Source organism: Botrytis sinoallii, assembly GCF_014898435.1.
Source record: "Botrytis sinoallii strain Bc 23 chromosome Unknown BSIN_007, whole genome shotgun sequence".
In the NCBI taxonomy this organism is placed as follows: Eukaryota; Fungi; Ascomycota; class Leotiomycetes; order Helotiales; family Sclerotiniaceae; genus Botrytis; species Botrytis sinoallii.
The window spans coordinates 1580301-1599198 of record NW_024066034.1 but is presented as its reverse complement, the minus strand read 5'-3'; the positions used below and the strand labels follow the sequence as shown (position 1 = coordinate 1599198).

Here is an 18898-nt window from a genome sequence, read left to right as displayed (position 1 = left end):
CGTATAGGAGTTAGTCGCCCTAGATGTGTTCCATTACATAGCTAAGCTGCTATTCTCTTCAACGCTGTGGATACGTAGTATTTGGAACGATGGTTTGGTTTGCATGATTATATCATGATACTTGATAGTAAATAGCACTTCCGCAAGAGATTGTGATCTTTCTATGTCGTCAAATAGGATGGTCTATTCCTGTTTCCCGTGGTACATAGATAGTTCTCAGGAGCGGTTCTGCGAATAGTCCTCACCATGTGTAATATAAGAAGCTGTAGTGACCAAAATGAAATGCCAAATGGGTGCATATATTGTATCAGTACCTATTGAAAAATACGAAGGATAATCAATAAAATCAAAATGATTTTGCGTGAAGTGGCACAAATTCTTGTCCAATACTCATTGGTATATATAACGATTCCGGAGGTAATGTAACAGGGGAGGAGCTTTCCGGAAGATCGTGTTGTAGCAACAATGCCTCTAGAGAAGTAGAAAAATGAAATGAAAAACACTCTGTACAGAGTAAGTTAATTTGATAAACGAATCATAAAAATTCCATAGCAATACAATAAGGGAGATGATGAGGTCCTTTTATAAAGTCGGTGATAGAAAAAAGAGGGGCAAAATGGCTTTAAAACTATGTGCACGGTTGCATACCTCAATTGAAATGCATAAACCTAGAACGTTGATTGATTCGCTCATCGTCCCTCATATCTGATATCATCAAAGCAGATCGCAAAATGGAAGGTACTTCATCAGCCGGGTCGGGAGGGAAAAAACATGTTAGGCAAGCTTCTTCGGGGAGAGGTAAGATTTCTTCTTTGTCGCAATGCAACGGGCCAGCGTCTGAAGCAACATCCTCCACCACCATGAGGACCTTCCGAGAGTTACAGTCATTAGTTCGGATGAAATGATGTTGTTATACCTAGAAGAATCCAGAGATAGTCGGAGAACCGCGTTTCTATCTTTGGTTATCTTGGAAGCCACACGAGTGCGCGACTTTCATGAATACGGTAGAGGCACCTTGGCACGTGGCTTCCCATGAAAGGTGCCTTGTTTAGATGTTATCTGTGTCTGTAATTCAACACCTTCGATATTTAATTTCTATCCTTGGAACAACAACTCAATAATGGATCGAAACAAGCAGCACTTGACTGATCGCATAACAGCTTTACCCAGACGACCGACAAGAGGCCCGTTAGATATCAACGAGTGCGTATCACTCCCATGTGTAAGAACAAGTACTAAGTTCAGACAGTTCACCTCTGAATAGTCCCTTGTCGCCTACAAATTACATCAATGCCACACAAACACGAACACTTTCACCAGGCGGCCCGGCGCCAAGAAGCCGAACACCTAGGCTTCCGTCACCGAGTCCCGGTTCGAATTTATCGATCAACACTTTCATGACAGCTCCCACATCGCTCTCGCCATCACAAAATACATCATTTCAGTCAACAGTCTCAACACTTCAGAAAGACTTCACATATCTCTTACGTCCAGAAATCTATCATCCTCTACCCGTTCTTGAAATCCCACCACCATTTCGTTCTTCCCCAGCTTCATCACTCCCCCCTAACCCTGATATCAATACTCTTTCGTCACTCCTGGCAGCGGGCTATTTTCGAGCTGCGGCTATTCTGAGTGCTACGCTATTAACATCTACTCCTGGACCTTCATCACATGATGAGATTTTCAACCTCTTCTATATTCGTCTAGCATGTCTTACGCTCTGTAACCAGACACAACTTGCGGCTCAAGAAGTTAAAGCTCTCGAAGACCTTAATGCTGCTTACTATCGAGATGATGAAACGGATACTCATATGGTAGGATGGGAGCTGAGGGTTTTGGCAGTTCGATTGCAAGGCATGGGATTAGGGGATGCGAGAAGAGGTGTTATGGGGTACTATGACCTAGCTAGAGATGCTAGAAGTATGTTGACAAAATTAAAGAAGCGTAAGGCAGCAGGTGATGCCTTAGATGGCGAGATCGAGTTATGGGAAAGCAGATTGGCGGATTTGGGTATCAGAGTTGCTAGTGCGCTGATTGAGATGGAAGATTTAGTGGGAGCGGGGATGCATTTGAAGACTTTGAAGGTTAATGAAGAGGGCGATGAGGAATTGAGGGCTAAGAAAGCATTACTGTGGTTGTGTTTGGGGGACATTGATGCTGCAAGGGAGTGTCTGAGAAAGCCGAATGGGGGAGAATTCAAGGCGAGTGAAATAGATGGAACAATCAGAGCTCTTGCTTTTGTTGCTGAAGGGAAGTATGAGGAAGCAGTTGTCATTTGGGAAGAACTCATTGCCAACGAGGAAACGATGGCTGGAAAAGGAGAAAAGGCTATGTGGAGGCAAAACCTTGGTGTAACATTATTGTACTTGGGTCGTGGCGATGAGGTATGTATCATTTCCTCCCTCCAATATCTTTTTCCTGCTACGACTATCACTTCTTCCACTATGGAGCCCGCTACATCACACATACTCACAATTCAACCAACAGGCAAGAACCATTCTCGAATCACTAATTGCAGAAGACAATTCTTTCCACGCTTTAACATTCAACCTGAGTACTATCTATGAGTTATGCACAGAGAGATCAAGAACGTTGAAGGTTGCGTTGGCTGAGAAGGTTGCTGGGATGGTGGATATTGGGGAGAATGAGGGAGTAGTAAGAGGATGGGAGAAAGTCAACGGGGACTTTAAGTTGTGATTGAGGTCTGGTATCCTTATTGATTTTACGGGATGAAATTGGAAGTGAATGCAGACTTTCAATATCTAATTCACACATTTCATTACTTCTCACTCCTATAAAGCAAAGCAAACCCAGTTGACAAGAATACCTACCTACCTGTTGCGATATCCACATGTAGGTCGTAGGTAGACTCTCATTTTAGATGCATTGACCTCATCACTTGGATTTATCCACCCAATCTAGAACATGGAAAGTCATAAAAAATCATAAAACAGTAAAAGATGATTGTTGATTGGAGTGCCTCTTTATGCACAATTTATGCACTCTTCACTTCCCCAACCAATCAGATTGACCAAAAGACTAAGAAGATCTTTCCACTCGCTACCCCACATTTTGCCCCCGATACCGCTAGAAAATTAGGAAAAGGGCGGACTGAGGGTTCCAGGAAATATTGTTGGAGGGTATGAATCACAACTCTAAAGTCATATTTTCTCAACTTTCCTACAAACTCTTTTTTCCTCATAGAGTTTTTTTGCGACAATTACCTCTCTTCCTCTGAGCAAGATTCAATTGAGAAATTACTCAATTTCTTCTTCCGGATTTAGTTGAGCCATTGTAATTACTTTCACTTCTTCTCTTTATTCGTTTGCCTCTTGAGGTTCGATATCGGAACATATCTACAGAAACTCCGCCCTGAAATTGAACAGAAGTCAAGATGTTTCGTTCAATACCCGCCAGGCGTGCTATTCGCACAATTGGTAGCAATGCAAAATGGATGGATGTCGCTGGTGCAAGGGGTTTGTCGAATCGTGTGAAGGCGGCGGGTGGTATTATGGTTGAGAAGAAGGGGACAAGAGCACAAGCTACTGTTGCTCCTCAAGCTGCTAAGTATGACTCTCTTTAATTTCCATCTATGGATATTTTCGGCGGGTTTGAATTTCTCTCTCAATCCTGAAATTGGGGGTGAGTCACTTTGGGATGCAAGACAGTGGACTGACATGTGAATATAGTCAAGTTAGGGAAAGTCCAAGTCCAGCATTCAATACTACACCTTCGAAAAAAGATTCAGGCAAGGAATTGGCCGGACAGGGACAAAAATACTCGGAGATGGATGAGTCGTATGTTATACCCATTTTCAGCGAGGTGACACAAGAAGTTCCTAATTCTGGCATAGATTTATCGGTATGACCGGTGGAGAGATTTTCCATGAAATGATGTTACGGCAAGATGTCAAACACATCTGTGAGTATTTTTTTTTTCTCCAACTTGTCAAGGATTCAAGCTAATAGAGAAATAGTTGGTTATGCAGGAGGAGCGATTTTACCAGTTTTCGATGCGATTTATAATTCGAAACATTTCGAATTTATCTTACCAAAACATGAACAAGGTGCTGGTCATATGGCGGAAGGGTATGCCAGAGCTTGTGGTAAACCTGGTGTTGTTCTCGTTACATCTGGACCTGGTGCTACCAACGTTATTACTCCAATGCAGGACGCTTTATCTGATGGAACACCAATGGTTGTTTTCACCGGACAAGTCGTTACAACCGCTATTGGAAGTGATGCTTTCCAAGAGGCCGATATCGTTGGTATCTCGAGAGCTTGCACAAAATGGAATGTTATGGTTAAGAATATTGCTGAGCTCCCAAGAAGAATCAAGGAGGCTTTCGAAATCGCTACTTCTGGAAGACCTGGACCAGTTTTGGTAGATTTACCAAAGGATGTCACAGCTGGTATTCTACGAAAGGCCATTCCTACCCACCACATTATGCCATCTTTACCCAGTCAAGCCTCAAGAGCGGCCCAGGCTGTTCAAAAGAAACAACTTGCAGGTTCAATTGAACGTGTTGCAAAATTGATCAACATCGCCAAAAAGCCAATCATTTACGCTGGTCAAGGTGTTATCTCTACCCCAGAGGGTCCCAAATTGCTCAAGGAGCTTGCTGAAAAGGCATCCATCCCTGTCACAACCACTCTCCAAGGTCTTGGTGGATTTGACGAGCTTGATGAGAAGTCTTTACACATGCTTGGTATGCACGGTTCTGCGTACGCTAACCTCTCCATGCAAGAAGCCGATCTTATTATTGCTCTTGGAGCACGTTTCGATGATCGTGTAACTGGAAGCATTCCAAAGTTTGCTCCAGCAGCAAAGGCGGCAGCAGCTGAAGGTCGTGGTGGCATTGTTCACTTTGAAATTATGCCAAAGAACATCAACAAGGTTGTCCAGGCTACCGAGGCTGTTGAAGGTGATGTTGTTACCAACCTTGCTCAACTTCTTCCAGCCGTCAACAAGAAGACCATGGATGAACGCAAAGAATGGTTTGACCAAATTAGATTCTGGAAGGAGAAGTTCCCTCTCTCTCACTACGAAAAGGCCGAACGAGATGGTCTCATCAAGCCACAAACTTTGATCGAGGAACTCTCAAATCTGACTGCCGATAGAAAGCAAGAGACCATCATCGCTACTGGTGTTGGTCAACATCAAATGTGGACTGCACAACATTTCAGATGGAGATATCCAAGAACCATGATCACATCTGGTGGTCTCGGTACCATGGGTTACGGACTTCCAGCAGCTATCGGTGCAAAGGTTGCCAAACCTGATGCTCTTGTCATCGATATTGATGGAGATGCATCGTTCAACATGACACTTACTGAACTCTCCACTGCAGCTCAATTCAACATCGGCGTCAAGGTTATTGTCCTTAACAACGAAGAGCAGGGAATGGTTACTCAATGGCAAAACATCTTCTACCAGGATAGATACGCTCATACTCACAGTGTCAACCCAGATTTCATGAAATTGGCAGATGCAATGGGTGTTCAACACAGAAGATGTGTTAAGCCAGATGACGTAAGAGATTCTTTGAAATGGTTGATTGACAGTGATGGACCAGCACTCTTGGAGGTTGTTACCGATAAGAAGGTACCCGTCTTGCCAATGGTACCAGCCGGAAATGCTCTACATGACTTCTTAGTCTACGATCCAGGTTTGTACTCCATATTTTATCCTGATTCCCCACTGATCTTGCTATAAATTGAGCCTGTACTAACAATATCAATAGTGAAAGACAAAGAAAGAAGAAAGATGATAAAAGAGAGAACTTGCGGTTTACATGGATAAATACCCTGTTTCTCTCCTTCGTGTAACTTTTTCTCTTTACAAAATTACTTTTTACAACAACTTTTTACATAAATGATGGCATCTTATAGTTGATATCTGGGCGTCTTTTTTTCCTGCTGGTATGCATCATGGGCGGAAAGGCGAAACAATTCAAAAGTCTTTTCGTTTTCGTTGAATTGCGTGGTTCTGGTTTCAGCCTGGCTTTCAAAATTTCTAATTGGAAATTGCTTGAAGAATGAAAATATGGGGAGGGAATATTGGTTAGAGACTCGGATGTGGGGATGTTTGAAAGCAAGAAAGGGGGGGACTAGGGAATGGATAGATAAAAGGGAGGAAGTAACTAGTGAAAGATCAGTGTCTGTATATAGGAAGGATAGTAATGGATGAATCAAGGGGTGCATGGGAAGGATGGATTGACATGAATTGATGGTTATGAATATTTCAATTGCGAACTTTGAATATCTGGCTACTTGAAGTGAATGATCGAATGGCAATGTGGTATTGATTGGCGCTGATAGCCAGCATAGGAGAACACCAGAACGAGAAGTCTAAGGAGATTGAGGATGTCGGTAGATTCAATTTGTCGCTTCAACCAATGCTAAGCAGATAGGGAGGGCAAAAGTAGGCAGTAGGCAGAATCATAGTCGAATCTTCGAGAAGTTTCGTCCATAAGTCTCGAAGATCGTTGGAATTATGCCATCAGATGATCTCAGCAGAACTGAGGTAGCATGAGGAACTTAATGGTAATAGTAACTTTACTACTGTCTTGAGAAGTCAGAATCTTGGAATTCTACGAAGTTTGGTTGGGCAATGCCAGCACAAGTGTCGTGGCAACGCTGTTTTCTTCTACTTCTCTGGGGTCCGGGCTTTTAGAACACTTTGGTGAAGTCATGGTAGGTAAAGGAAGATGGGGTAGTAGTATTCTGGGGAAGAAAGCGGGGAGATGGAGAAAAGATGTGTGGGATACCAGTACTAGGCTCTAGGGAAGGAATTCCGAAAAAGGAGGAGGGGTCCGATAGGAAGTTGATGGATTGTATGAACAGGACCGGTTGTCGGATAATATTTCTGCCTCGCGTTATCTAGTTCCTCTCTAGGCATTGAACTCTATTAACCATGACGCCGATGTAGTTTAGTAGGTCACGCGACCGATCACGTTATAGTGTGTGTTGATGTTAGGAGAGCCAAGAGTCATGCTCTGGGTATTCTGCAGACCATGTGGCGTTTTTGAAGATCCCGATTGGTTCTACGTGCTAATATGTCATAGATTGGAAACTTCTCTCCGACATTGACCACTAAATTGGTAGGCCAAGTAAGTCCAAGATATGGTGCTATCGCAACATGTTCTAGGCAGTTTTTAGTAGGCTTGACTTGCTGGTATTAGTCAGCAATAAGCGACGCCTGCAAGATCGTTGAACTTTATTTCAACCTCGAATACTACAACTCATCAACAACTTGAAGTGCCGCATCGAATCTCGATTTTGTGTAGGGTTATGTTCAAACACAGAGTCTTGGTATCGTTTTCTCGGCTGATTTCTATTGTCTATCAAGTGAATGGCAATGGACTGCGGCTTGTTCTTTACTCTGGCCATCTTGGCCTTTCTACTTTTGCTTGGCTCCAAGACATAGAACATTTCGTCGACGCTCTAGTGGCGGAGCCATTTGTTTCTTAGTTTGGTGCCATTTGATAAGGATATACCGATTTCAATGATGGCATTCCATTCAAACTCGCGGGGTACACTTATATAGGCCCTATAGAATTAACCTTGTGCTACCAAGATCTAGCCTCTTGGTCACTGTAGTCTATAGATAAGTATGGATTGGTATCCTTGCCAATTGTGATACATTTTTACTATATATGAAGAACATGTCTCCCCAAATGTGAAAGTTATTTTTCTCGATAGACATATTACCACGTCCTTCTAACGATATTCTTATATTATTCAGGTCAATTTCGCCCTGATGATCTCATATTCATTCCGACACATCCTATCATTACTCCATCATATAATAAGACATGGCTAGAGCTAACATCGTCGAAGAAGTCTCAGGACAGTCAACAAACCTTTGTCTAAGCCAGCTCATGCCTTAGAGTACGTGCAGGTTGCACATGAATTGGAAGCAAACCTTGAGGATGGACTCACAGAAGCTGAAGCAGCAAGACGTCTTGAACTGTATGGGAATAATGAACTTGATGAGGGACCTGGTGTTCAACCAGTACAGATTCTTATTCATCAAATTTGCAATGCAATGATCTTGGTTTGTTTACTCCTATCCATACAGTCAAGTTTCCCTTACTCACCCAGGTTTGTTACAGGTCCTAATATTGGCCATGGCCGTGAGTTTCGGTATCGGCTCATATATTGAAGGTGGTGTCATCTCGGCAGTCATATTTCTCAATATTGTGATTGGCTTTTACAATGAGTTCAAGGCAGAAAAGACTATGGATTCTTTACGATCCTTGAGTTCGCCTACGGCACATGCTGTTAGAGAAGGGGGAATTCGATCGGTAGCTACCGTCACAATTACTATTGGCGACATGGTTGAGGTCAAAACCGGTGACACAATTCCAGGAGATATGAGGTACTTGCCCAGAACAACCCCTTCGTCCTTAGTCTATGCTAACAGACCGTATGTAGATTAGTTGAAAGTATGAACTTTGAGACCGATGAGATGATATTGACAGGAGAATCGCTACCCATCGAAAAGAATTCTGATGCAGTTTTTCCTGAGAATGCCAGCGCGGGTGATCGTCTTAATGTTGCTTTCAGCTCTACCACTGTCACCAAAGGTCGAGCACGCGGCATCATATTTGCAGTGGGTATGAAATCACAAGTTGGATCGATTGCCGTGAGTCTTCGACAGCAGAGGCGTAAAGTCCGCGAGGTCAAACGTAATGAGGATGGCAAAGCTTTGCCGCACAGATATGCCCAGGCTGGGCTTCTTACCGTGTTTGATTATATTGGCAATTTTCTTGGCACAAATATTGGTACCCCATTGCAAAGGAAGCTGGCCCAACTTGCTTGTGGCCTATTCGTCGTCGCCGTTATCTGTGCAATTATCGTGTTAGCTGCGAATGGATTTTCCAATAACCAAGAAGTCATCATTTACGCTGTAGCCACAGGACTTTCGATGATTCCGGCTTCTCTGGTAGTAGTCTTAACTATCACTATGGCCGCAGGAGCTAACGTAATGTACAACAAACATGTAGTTGTTCGCAAAATGAATGCCCTGGAAGCCCTAGGCGCCGTTACTGGTAAGACTCTTTCTTTTCTCGTAAAAATGCTCGATAATTGACTTTTGCAGATATTTGCTCGGATAAAACTGGAACTCTTACTCAAGGCAAGATGATAACGAAAAAGGTATGGCTGCCCGCTAGGGGAACTTACTCGGTTGGTGATTCCGGTGAAGCATTCGACCCCGAAGATGGAGGTTTATTTCACAGCGAAAAGTCTCCACATCAAGCGCGCAATGAAAAGGATGAAGCAAAATCGGATTCCTTCTCAAATCTTCTACAAAACAACGCCGATCTTCAAGCTTTCCTTAATATTGCCTCAATGGCAAATCTTGCGCATATTCATAAAATTGATAACGAGTGGAAAGCAAGAGGTGACCCGACGGAGATCGCAATTCAAGTCTTGCTTCTAGATTCAACTGGAATAGGGAACGATGGACTTCTGGAGACGCGCCTCAATGGAAACAAATCGCCGAATTCCCTTTCGATTCTGATGTCAAGAAAATGTCTGTTATTTTCAAACATGAACGATCTGATAGCGCACAGGTTTTCACAAAGGGCGCAGTCGAGCGGATTCTTTCATCATGTTCACAAATGACAATGCGAGACGGAGAAGTTGTAGAAATGGACGAAGGAATGCGCGAGGATATTCTCAACAACATGGAAGCTATTGCCGCCGATGGGCTCCGCGTTTTAGCTTTGGCTGGTAAACCATGGGAACATTATACCGGAATCAATGCTAAGCATGATCGCGCAGATGTAGAGAAAGATTTAATGTTTCATGGACTGATTGGAATTTATGACCCTCCGCGAGTAGAGTCGTTGGAGTCGGTGCAAAAATGCCACCAGGCTGGTATCAAGGTTCATATGCTCACTGGCGATCATCCAGAAACAGCTCGTGCTATCGCAGGACAGGTAGGAATCTTACCTCAGGATTCTTCTACGATAGGGCAAGCTGTCATGAACGCGATGGTTATGAAAGCAAGCGACTTCGACAGGCTCAGCGATGGAGAAATTGATGCTCTCCCAATGCTACCTCTGGTAATAGCACGCTGCTCACCACAGACAAAAGTTAGGATGATCGAAGCTCTTCACAGAAAAGGAAAATTTGCTGCTATGACAGGTGATGGTGTCAACGATTCTCCCTCACTGAAGAGAGCAGATGTTGGTATTGCCATGGGTGAAGCAGGGTCGGATGTAGCTAAGGATGCATCGGATATTATCCTTACGGACGACAATTTTGCTTCAATCCTTAATGCTGTTGAAGAAGGGAGAAGAATGTTTGACAACATTCAAAAATTCGTATTACATTTGCTGGCGCAGAACATTGCTCAAGCTTGCACACTTCTCATTGGTCTCGCGTTCAAGGATAATATGGGAACTTCAGTGTTTCCACTGGCACCTGTAGAGATTCTATGGGTTATCATGATCACATCAGGTAAGATCTCGCCAAAATCATATCAAGAGTCGTTTACTAACACAATAAAACTCAGGTATGCCAGATATGGGTCTTGGTTTCGAGGCCGCCGCACCGGATATCATGAATCGACCACCTCAGAACGGTATATTCACTTTAGAAATAATGATAGACATGGTGGTCTACGGCCTCTGGATGGCAGCTCTCTGTCTCTCCGCTTTCTCCCTCGTTCTCTTCGGTTGGGGCAACGGTGATCTCGGCTTCGACTGCAACGATCGTTATTCCGATCAATGCGATACCGTTTTCCGAGCTCGAGCAACTACATTCGTCTGCTTAACCTGGTTCTCTCTCTTCCTCGCTTGGGAAATGATCAATATGCGAAGATCTTTCTTCCGCATGCAACCTGGAAGCAAAAAGTACTTCACTCAATGGATCCACGATATCTGGGCAAACAAACTTTTGTTCTGGGCTGTTGTTGCTGGATTCGTAACTGTATTCCCCACACTTTATATCCCTGTGATCAACCGAAAGGTATTTAAACATGAGGGTATCAGTTGGGAATGGGGAATTGTATTTGTCGAGTCATTCTTGTTCTTTGTAGGAATAGAGTCTTGGAAGTGGGCCAAGAGGGTTTATTTCAGGGTCCAGGCCAGAAAGACAATCGATGTGAGAAGCAACGCCGATGATGAGGACCCCGGAATGGCGATTATGGAGATTTTGAAGGCGCAGAGTACGCATATTACTAGGAAGGGGACGAAGGCTCATGTTGAGTTCTCTGAGAAGGATGGGGATTTGGAGAGTGGCAATGTTAGTAATTAGGTAAATTATTCGTTTCATTTGGGGCTCTGGTGTATTAGAAGATGAGGCGTGTGCAAAGGATCTAAAAGGCTTCTTCTTCAGAGGCGGATGGAACTTTTGTATGGTTTTGGTGTACGGCTTTAGATATTGATAAGCACGCGAGTGCAAAGTGCATGTAGACTTGTAATTTATCACCTTAATAATAGGTTATCCAAGTTTACTATAAAGCAATGGTCGTCTTTTGTATCTTCTCTACTTGCATTGTGCCATAATTCTAGAATCTTAAGTGGTCAACTGATGCAGTAATGTATTTGATTTTGGATTCGTGATAAGACTTGACCGAGTGAGTGAGGCAAATGAGGGTATAACCAGTACCCAATGAAGATTGCTCCTAGTGAAGGGCAGAAAAGCTACACATGATATTTTGTCAGAAAACGGGCTTTCCCCTGGCGTTTTGCGAACTTTAAAGTACAAGGTTTTGAATCCCTGCTTAGCGGCGTAGAATCCTGTATGTCGCAATGGGATGCTGACATCTATAAGCTGCATAGGTAAGATTAGACGTCACTTTTTGGTGGTTGTGCGAGTCACATTATTTGAGATTGCACTGGCGTCTGACAACAATAGATAGGGTCACAATAGTGTGAATCATTAAAAATTTACTATGCTATTTTACATAAAACGGAATCTTTTTGATCATCCAAGGAGCCCAACACTCTGCTTCCGATGACGAACAATATCATCGTATTGATGTCGGAAATCGAAACCTTGATGACAGTTCCGGCTGCACCTTTTTTCTCGTATCCTTTCCGAGAATATACGCCGTGAGCACCGTGAAGGATTGCCCGAGACTTCCAGTACCGTAAATTCATCAGTGCTATATCCATCTTAGGATCTACTACACGTGGTGTATAGGGCCTATATAGTCATAGACCAGTCTAGCCGTTGCAATCTCGTATCCCTTTCGAACAAGAATGTGCCTTGACAATCTTCGCTCGCCTTTGATCTGTTCAAACCCCCATACCTATGATATGTCAAGTCAGTCATGATTCCCCTTACTAAGCAGGGAAATGAGGAGAATTACTGTAACACTTGACCAAGAACCAGTCGAGGATTCAGTTTTATCTTGTATGCAATCACCCGATACCGTCTCCTCTAGCCATCCCGATTTCAGGAACTTCTCTCCTTCTTCTATATTTGCGGTGGGAATATATCTGCTTCGTGTCCGTATGTTGCCCCATATACAATCTTTATGTTCTCGCGTATCCCAATTTAACCTTCTAATCTCGGTCGTGAGCGCGAGTCCCACGCCCGCAACATGATCCATCATGATGGTAACCAGCCCATTTTCATCTTTTGATTGAGTTGCGTGTATAGTTACATCTGCAAAAGATATCGCGCGCCGTAGAAGCCAATTCACATTCTGGAGTCGGAGGACATGTTTAAGTGAGTCCGAGAGGCGTTTGTTCTAGAAAGGGCCAAGAAATACTTAGTCAGCACAAACGCGCTACTTTTGAAGTGAGTGTTTAAATCGTCGGCAACTTACAAGTGACCAAGATCCATTGATGTCATGAATATGTTTTTCTTGGGGAGCGGCCATTTTTTCTCGGTCGGCTTCTGCTTCTGAATAAAATCTGATTTCTTTGGCAATATTAAGACATTATGTACATTTATAATTTGGTCCCGCAATACTTGGGCAAGACGTTGTTAAGAACCTCATATTTGAGCCAAGTACATGTAAGCGCTGGCGACAAGCCCTGTCACAATGCTACTTTTAACGCCATTGGCATGGGGGTTTGGATTAATTTACGGTAAGAAGAGGGTAGTATTCCGTGCTGGTCAGCCCGAAATTTCGAATCCTACGAGTCTGATTACCATATTCGTTCCTGTACTCCGTGCTTTAGCTCCAAGTCTATATACCTGTATACTCGTCATCATTGCTGCTCATTCCTCAATTTACGAGCTATGGTATTGGCCTTTGGTCCCAGACCTGAGACCCGAGACTAGTCTAGCCATGGCTTCAATCAAATTCCACATCACGCATACGTTTTTAGAGTCCATGATGGCTTCTTTGGATATAAATAATACGTATCTTACTGGAGTTACACCGGTTGCTTTGAGCAATACCAATTCCTCCAGTCTTGGCTTCTTTTGTAAGTCTCTGTATGCTTGAAAACTGTTTTCTCTTTAGCTACGCAGGTCCCAATAATATGGATCAGATTCCACCTCGGTACTGTCCTCCAACGCCAGAATGTGAGATTACACGTCTGGAAACTTTGTGGAATACTTGCCAGCAGATTCAAGATCCTTACATATCGATGATATGCAAGCCAGGATATGACTGCCTTGCTGGGGGCCGAGAGCAGATTATATGCCCTCTGGGTAACTACCGTCCTCTTGGATCTTTCAAGCCCATTCAATGCGATGTGCTATCTTCATCTCATCAAGTCAGTTCGCGACAATCTCCATTCCTTGGAATTCCTAGTGATCATCATCGACATTTTTCTGGCTCTTTTATTCGACTAAGGTGGAGAAAATCAAAAACACCTCGGACACAACTTATGTGAATGGCGACGCTACGAGTATATTGGAGAATATGTGCTTTATACAGTACTCTGAACTTCGGTGCTGATCAGGCTAGGTTCGAAGATCATTGACTATGTTCCCCAAGATGATGTTGTGGTATCTGGACTTGCAGTCTGGGAGAACATTCTTCATTTTGCGAGGATACGCCTGTCTTGAATATGGACAGAGACTGAAATTGAAAGTCGTCTTGCACTTATCCGTATTCAAAATACCCTTGTGGATGATCCATTCAAATCTGCAATATCAGGGGGTCGGCGAAAGCATGTAAATATCGGAATCAAACTTGCCGCAGCACCGTTAGCCCCCATACTCGATGAACTTACATCTGGAATGGACGCCACATCCGCCTTGTCTATCATTGGCCTACTAAAGGCTTGGTATTACTGTTGTATATATTTTACATCAACCTCGTCTAGAAATTTTTCAGTCTTTAGATGAACTTTTACTCCTACGAATAGACAAGAAACATACTTTGCAAAAGCAGCAGATTCAATCTGTTTTTCTTGAGAATGAGGGGTTTTCTGTACCCAAGCAATGTAATCCGGCAGATGTATTTATGGATATCATATCGGGACAAAGCGAAATATATACTGAACCTGGTTTCAAGAATCGCACATGACCATACCGGCCCTGGTTGGTCGATGGAATCTACAACGGAAGCGTAGCATACTTTATTTGGAAGACTTTGTCAACCATATTTCGGCTAGCATTATCTGCTTTACACTTCACATCATTTTACAGTGCTTTGGCAATACCGAGAATACCATTTGGAATCTTGCTAGCCGTTGATACTCTTCCCTTCTACTGATCGTACTTCCGAGGATTCTACAGCATGCGTAATGGCTAATCATTCGGGTATTTATGCCCTTGCCTCATGTGCTTCCGTAACTACAAGTCGATGGATAAGCCTCTAATGGCAATGATTGTTAGTTTGATTCCTGGGGTTTCGGTGATTATGGTCCTCCTCTGTCCACGATTAAACAATGGCATCTCGAATGGTTATAGAGACTGTGTCCTGGGATGATATATACTTCATTAGCTTAAGCTTTCACTAATCTTGAGCAAGACATGGCTTCCAGAAGCTTTTCATTATCGTACCATCTCACTGAAGTATCTTTCCGATAGTAATTCCACTGCTATATGGACTGGATATACGAGTAACCGACCTCGGCTCGATTTGAGGAAAGTTATACAAGCTTGTTTTACATCTTAACCCAGGCTAAAATTCCATAGCATGCTACTCATCATCGGAACAGCTTACCGGCTACTAGCATTCGTTGGTCTAACATATAAGAATAGGCATGCAAGTATAATCAAAGTGACAAGGGAGCTTTTAGATAGTTGAAATTGTATCACAAAAGCTAGTCTACATCCGCTATTCCTATTCGAAATTTTTTTTTTGTCAGCCCTGCAAACTCTAAAGAAATTCTGTGCCCCATCATTCTATTCGCTAGCCTAACCACTTCGAGTCTCGGTACTTTATTGACCTTCCCGATACACGCTGAATTGTATTTACATGAATGTTTAAAGAAATTCGAGACCTAACGGATATAGAATGTGACTGAGCGTCTATTACCCGATAAGTGGGCTTATGCACGTCAGCGCACATATTGTTCTCCGCTAGGCCCCGTATGTACCCATTTCCTAGTGGCGCGCGATTGTGACTTGGGACCCTGGTATTACGCAGCTCAGAAGGGGAAAATCCGCGACGGAAACTGGAAAATGCGTGCGGGGGTTTTTGTGATTGCCGACTAGCTTGAGAAAGCAGTGAGTAATTTTGATGAATATCGATGAGGTGATGATTATACCAATTGTTGGGTTTGTGTACGGCGTGGGACTTTGATTATTGTTGGCCTACTCAAAGTACCTAGTAAAAATAGTTCTTGGTGGTGGGCACGGGTCACACAAAAAAAATCTTGTTCATAAGCGAAGAAAGAAAAGATTCCCCCTTCATTACATGCCACGAAAAGCAAAAATGTTAAATGACCAGACTGGGGCACGATCCCAGGACCTTTCCCGATTTCAGATACGTCTGCGAGAGGCGTATTGTAAAGGGAATGTGATAACCAACTACACCATCCGGCCTTGGATTTTTTTTTGTTAGGAAGATCAATTTTTACATTATATTTCCGGTAAAGTGAAATGCAGTGGATGATGACAGCCCCGCATTGGGATCCGGTCCGCTTGAGAGTGGATCCTACAGTCTCTGACTACTCCATAAATCGTTGCAGCTCTTACATACACATCATAGTCTTTGGGAAGTTCAGTCAGTCACCGGTTGACAGACAGGTAGACGATGATAGACTGATAGTTTTCAGCAGTAAATGCGGTCAGAAATTGTCCACCAGTTCCTGGACAAGAGTCCTGGGAATTCATTACCCTAGTTCTGCATCATTGAAGTCCTGATTTACTCTAGTATCAAGTTGGCAGTGCTGTCCGAATTTATTTTTTGACTTACATGTTTGTGCAACCTGATAGTTTGGTGACGTGCAAAGATTGTCATTGCTGGGTTGGTTTTTCATTTGGGTGTTCATTTCATCTAATCCTACCTTTCGACTTCATCATTCTATATCCATTTGCATCGCGTTACTTATCCACCACATGATCTTTTAGGACTCGAATATGTCATTCTCAGAAAGCTTCACACTACGCTGGAAAGTTCAGACTTTCTATACCTACCTAATGAAGTTGGGGAGATAGTGCCTGCTTCCAGTACGACATTATTCTCTTGTATTACACCTGTACTAAAACGTGTACTTGGGCCTCAGCCCTCATACCCTCGTCTGACTATCTTCATCTGACTCATCTCATCCTAGTAATCTCTATACCCATCTACTTACTTGAGACAACCATTCAAGGCCTATCACTGTTCATACATACTGACCATGAATCGTCGGCTTTGTGGAAGCTTGTTCAAAGAATGGGTTAAGAAACGGCTACTAGGCTCAAATCTGCAATATTTTGGCCTAGAACATGGAATATAAAGACCTTTCATCTACGCATTTGAGAACTTCTCAATCTCTGAAAACTTTCAATCGCCCAATCAAGTTCAAATTAGAACCTCAAATAATCGCAATGCAGTCCAGACTGTCGATCACTACGATCACACTATTCAACTCTGTATAAATGAGGTGCCAAATTGCTAGGTCTAGATAGCAAGACTATACTCTAAAGTCCAACGACTGAAGTGGCCACCAAAAGCAGGTCACCCAAGCGTCACATCACTGGCGCCCAAGCACATCTTTCCACATCAGATATCCGAAGGAAAGGGGAGGGCAGGCGTATAACACAGAGCTTATTGAACTTTTACTCTCGGGGGATAATCTGACGATGATTTTATGAATTCTGCAACAAGTTCCACCATCTGTGAGTAGGTAATAGAATCCTGTTTCATCATCTCTCATTTCTGCAAAAACAAAGCTAGATCGAACTAGAACAATGAATCTGGAAAATTCCCGCTGTCAAAAGAATTAACAACCTCGTCACCACCAGCGTTTCAACCAAAGATTAAATCACAGGCGTAGTTGAAGAAATCGTAGAAACTGCACCGCTTCACAACGGCAATATCACTCAAAGGTTCTCCGACAATGTGATTTGGACAGTATGTTTGAGAATCTTCAATTAAGAGGGGTGAGATTTGGAATCTTGGATCGACTGCACACAGTCCAGGTGTTTATGCATCTACCCACATGTAACACGACACAGCACCATCAACACGGGACAAAAATACGACGATGCATACTGTATTCGTATCGCTTTTTTCTATCCCACAAACTCCCATACTTCGATGCAAACAGCCAAGATCTTCAACCCTTGGAATCAAACCGTAAGCCATCGCAATCTTCAGCAAATTCGAAGTCCGTCATTTCAACCCTTCGTACCACCGAAACTACCTCTTCAGAAACCTCTCTCTCAGTTCGTGGTAGCTGCAACTGTCCTGCCTCGCTATGAAACCCACATTTCATCTCTTGATCAAAGATTGCTGTATTCTTACTCGACAAAACATACTCAGGAGAAGATATACATCTATCTATGGTTACAATCCATCATTGCAACGACTGTCAGCGTGCTACAGGCACTGTATTTCCGCTTTGGCTCTGCGCATCAATTAATTATATTACCATCTCACTTTCTCATCAATCTATAGCATCATAGCTCCTTCTCGCCAAAACTATAAAAGATAGTATTGAAATAAATCTCAAAGGATTTTGATTCTCGGCTGAAGAGATATCTCGACTCGAATTTTCGGCCGATGATTCATTCTCAACGGTTTATGTATTGTCTGAGGCTCGAACTCGATATTTCTGTGGTTACTACGGGACGAATTGGTATCGTGTAATCCTATGCCGGAGGAATAGCCTGAGATATTAAATCTAGTGATGGGGACCTCAGTATTGGTAGGAGAGATCTCGAGGCGGATACTACGATACCAGAGAAAGCTCTTTGGTTAGATCATGGAATTGGCTGGGTGAATTTTTTTTTGATAAGGACCCTCAGGGACTTGGGATGATTCCGAACACTCTCGTACGAATGTCAGTTTACGAACATCAAGATAATTGAGGGTGATTAGTCTGTTAGTTCTCACGTAAAGGTTATTCATGAATATTTTTGATCTTGAAATTTTTGATATACTTTCCAATTTTACATGTTCTTGAGTTGTGATAGGGTAGTATCGTGTACACTATTTGGAAGTATAGAAGACGCACAAGTGTCACTTCTGTAGGTACGATGGATTGAAAAACTAAGAACTAAGACCGCTACGGGTGGTGTGCAAAAAAATTTTTTGACAGTCCATCTGCCTCACAAACACTCTTCAATTTTCTTTGAGCATACTATAACTGTATCTATTCTGTTAAAAGCTCGAGACGCATCCAGGAATCTTCAACAACTAAGCTCCAGAGCTTTTGCAGCTCTTCATCAATCAGAAATCAGCATGAAAAGTTAGCTTTGTACTTTTCAAGGGGTAGGTGGATGGATTCCCGTCCCTATGAAATGTTTAGTTTGTTGCATCAAGTATACGCCAGAACTGCATCACACACATCCCAAGGAACTACCAAATATCA

The 18898-nt window shown here is 42.9% G+C and overlaps 5 protein-coding genes across 5 annotated transcripts; 4 read left to right on the top strand and 1 right to left on the bottom strand.

Annotated features, from left to right (window-relative positions):
- Positions 1–731: 731 nt before the first annotated feature.
- EAF02_004894 (uncharacterized protein) lies at positions 732–2700 on the top strand (the record flags this gene model as incomplete). The annotated part of the gene is made up of 4 exons (XM_038900942.1): positions 732–798; positions 1161–1203; positions 1250–2387; positions 2491–2700. The coding sequence occupies 4 exons, from the start codon at positions 732–734 to the stop codon at positions 2698–2700; spliced, it is 1458 nt and encodes a 485-aa protein (XP_038759454.1).
- Positions 2701–3161: 461 nt separating this feature from the next.
- On the top strand, positions 3162–11426 carry EAF02_004893 (uncharacterized protein). Its single transcript, XM_038900941.1, has 11 exons — positions 3162–3570; positions 3693–3800; positions 3857–3924; positions 3980–5675; positions 5747–5791; positions 7845–8061; positions 8120–8385; positions 8442–9058; positions 9109–9397; positions 9466–10475; positions 10531–11426. Exons 1-11 carry the CDS (start codon positions 3398–3400, stop codon positions 11271–11273), a joined length of 5232 nt encoding a protein of 1743 aa, XP_038759453.1. The 5' UTR covers positions 3162–3397; the 3' UTR covers positions 11274–11426.
- A 416-nt stretch (positions 11427–11842) lies between these two features.
- On the bottom strand, positions 11843–12849 carry EAF02_004892 (uncharacterized protein; the record flags this gene model as incomplete). The annotated part of the gene is made up of 3 exons (XM_038900940.1): positions 11843–12273; positions 12334–12717; positions 12796–12849. 3 exons carry the CDS (start codon positions 12847–12849, stop codon positions 12148–12150), a joined length of 564 nt encoding a protein of 187 aa, XP_038759452.1. The 3' UTR covers positions 11843–12147.
- Positions 12850–13014: 165 nt separating this feature from the next.
- On the top strand, positions 13015–13816 carry EAF02_004891 (uncharacterized protein; the record flags this gene model as incomplete). Its single annotated transcript, XM_038900939.1, has 2 exons — positions 13015–13412; positions 13441–13816. 2 exons carry the CDS (start codon positions 13015–13017, stop codon positions 13814–13816), a joined length of 774 nt encoding a protein of 257 aa, XP_038759451.1.
- Positions 13817–18087: 4271 nt separating this feature from the next.
- EAF02_004890 (uncharacterized protein) lies at positions 18088–18395 on the top strand (the record flags this gene model as incomplete). The annotated part of the gene is made up of 3 exons (XM_038900938.1): positions 18088–18170; positions 18213–18303; positions 18324–18395. The coding sequence occupies 3 exons, from the start codon at positions 18088–18090 to the stop codon at positions 18393–18395; spliced, it is 246 nt and encodes an 81-aa protein (XP_038759450.1).
- Positions 18396–18898: the final 503 nt, after the last annotated feature.

Excerpts from the sequence above, each read along its gene's own strand:
- EAF02_004893 (XM_038900941.1), top strand. The coding sequence starts at position 3,398 with ATGTTTCGTTCAATACCCGCCAGGCGTGCTATTCGCACAATTGGTAGC. Across the intron at positions 3,571-3,692 it reads GTTGCTCCTCAAGCTGCTAA|TCAAGTTAGGGAAAGTCCAA; the intron begins GTATGACTCTCT and ends ATGTGAATATAG. Across the intron at positions 8,386-8,441 it reads ACAATTCCAGGAGATATGAG|ATTAGTTGAAAGTATGAACT; the intron begins GTACTTGCCCAG and ends GACCGTATGTAG.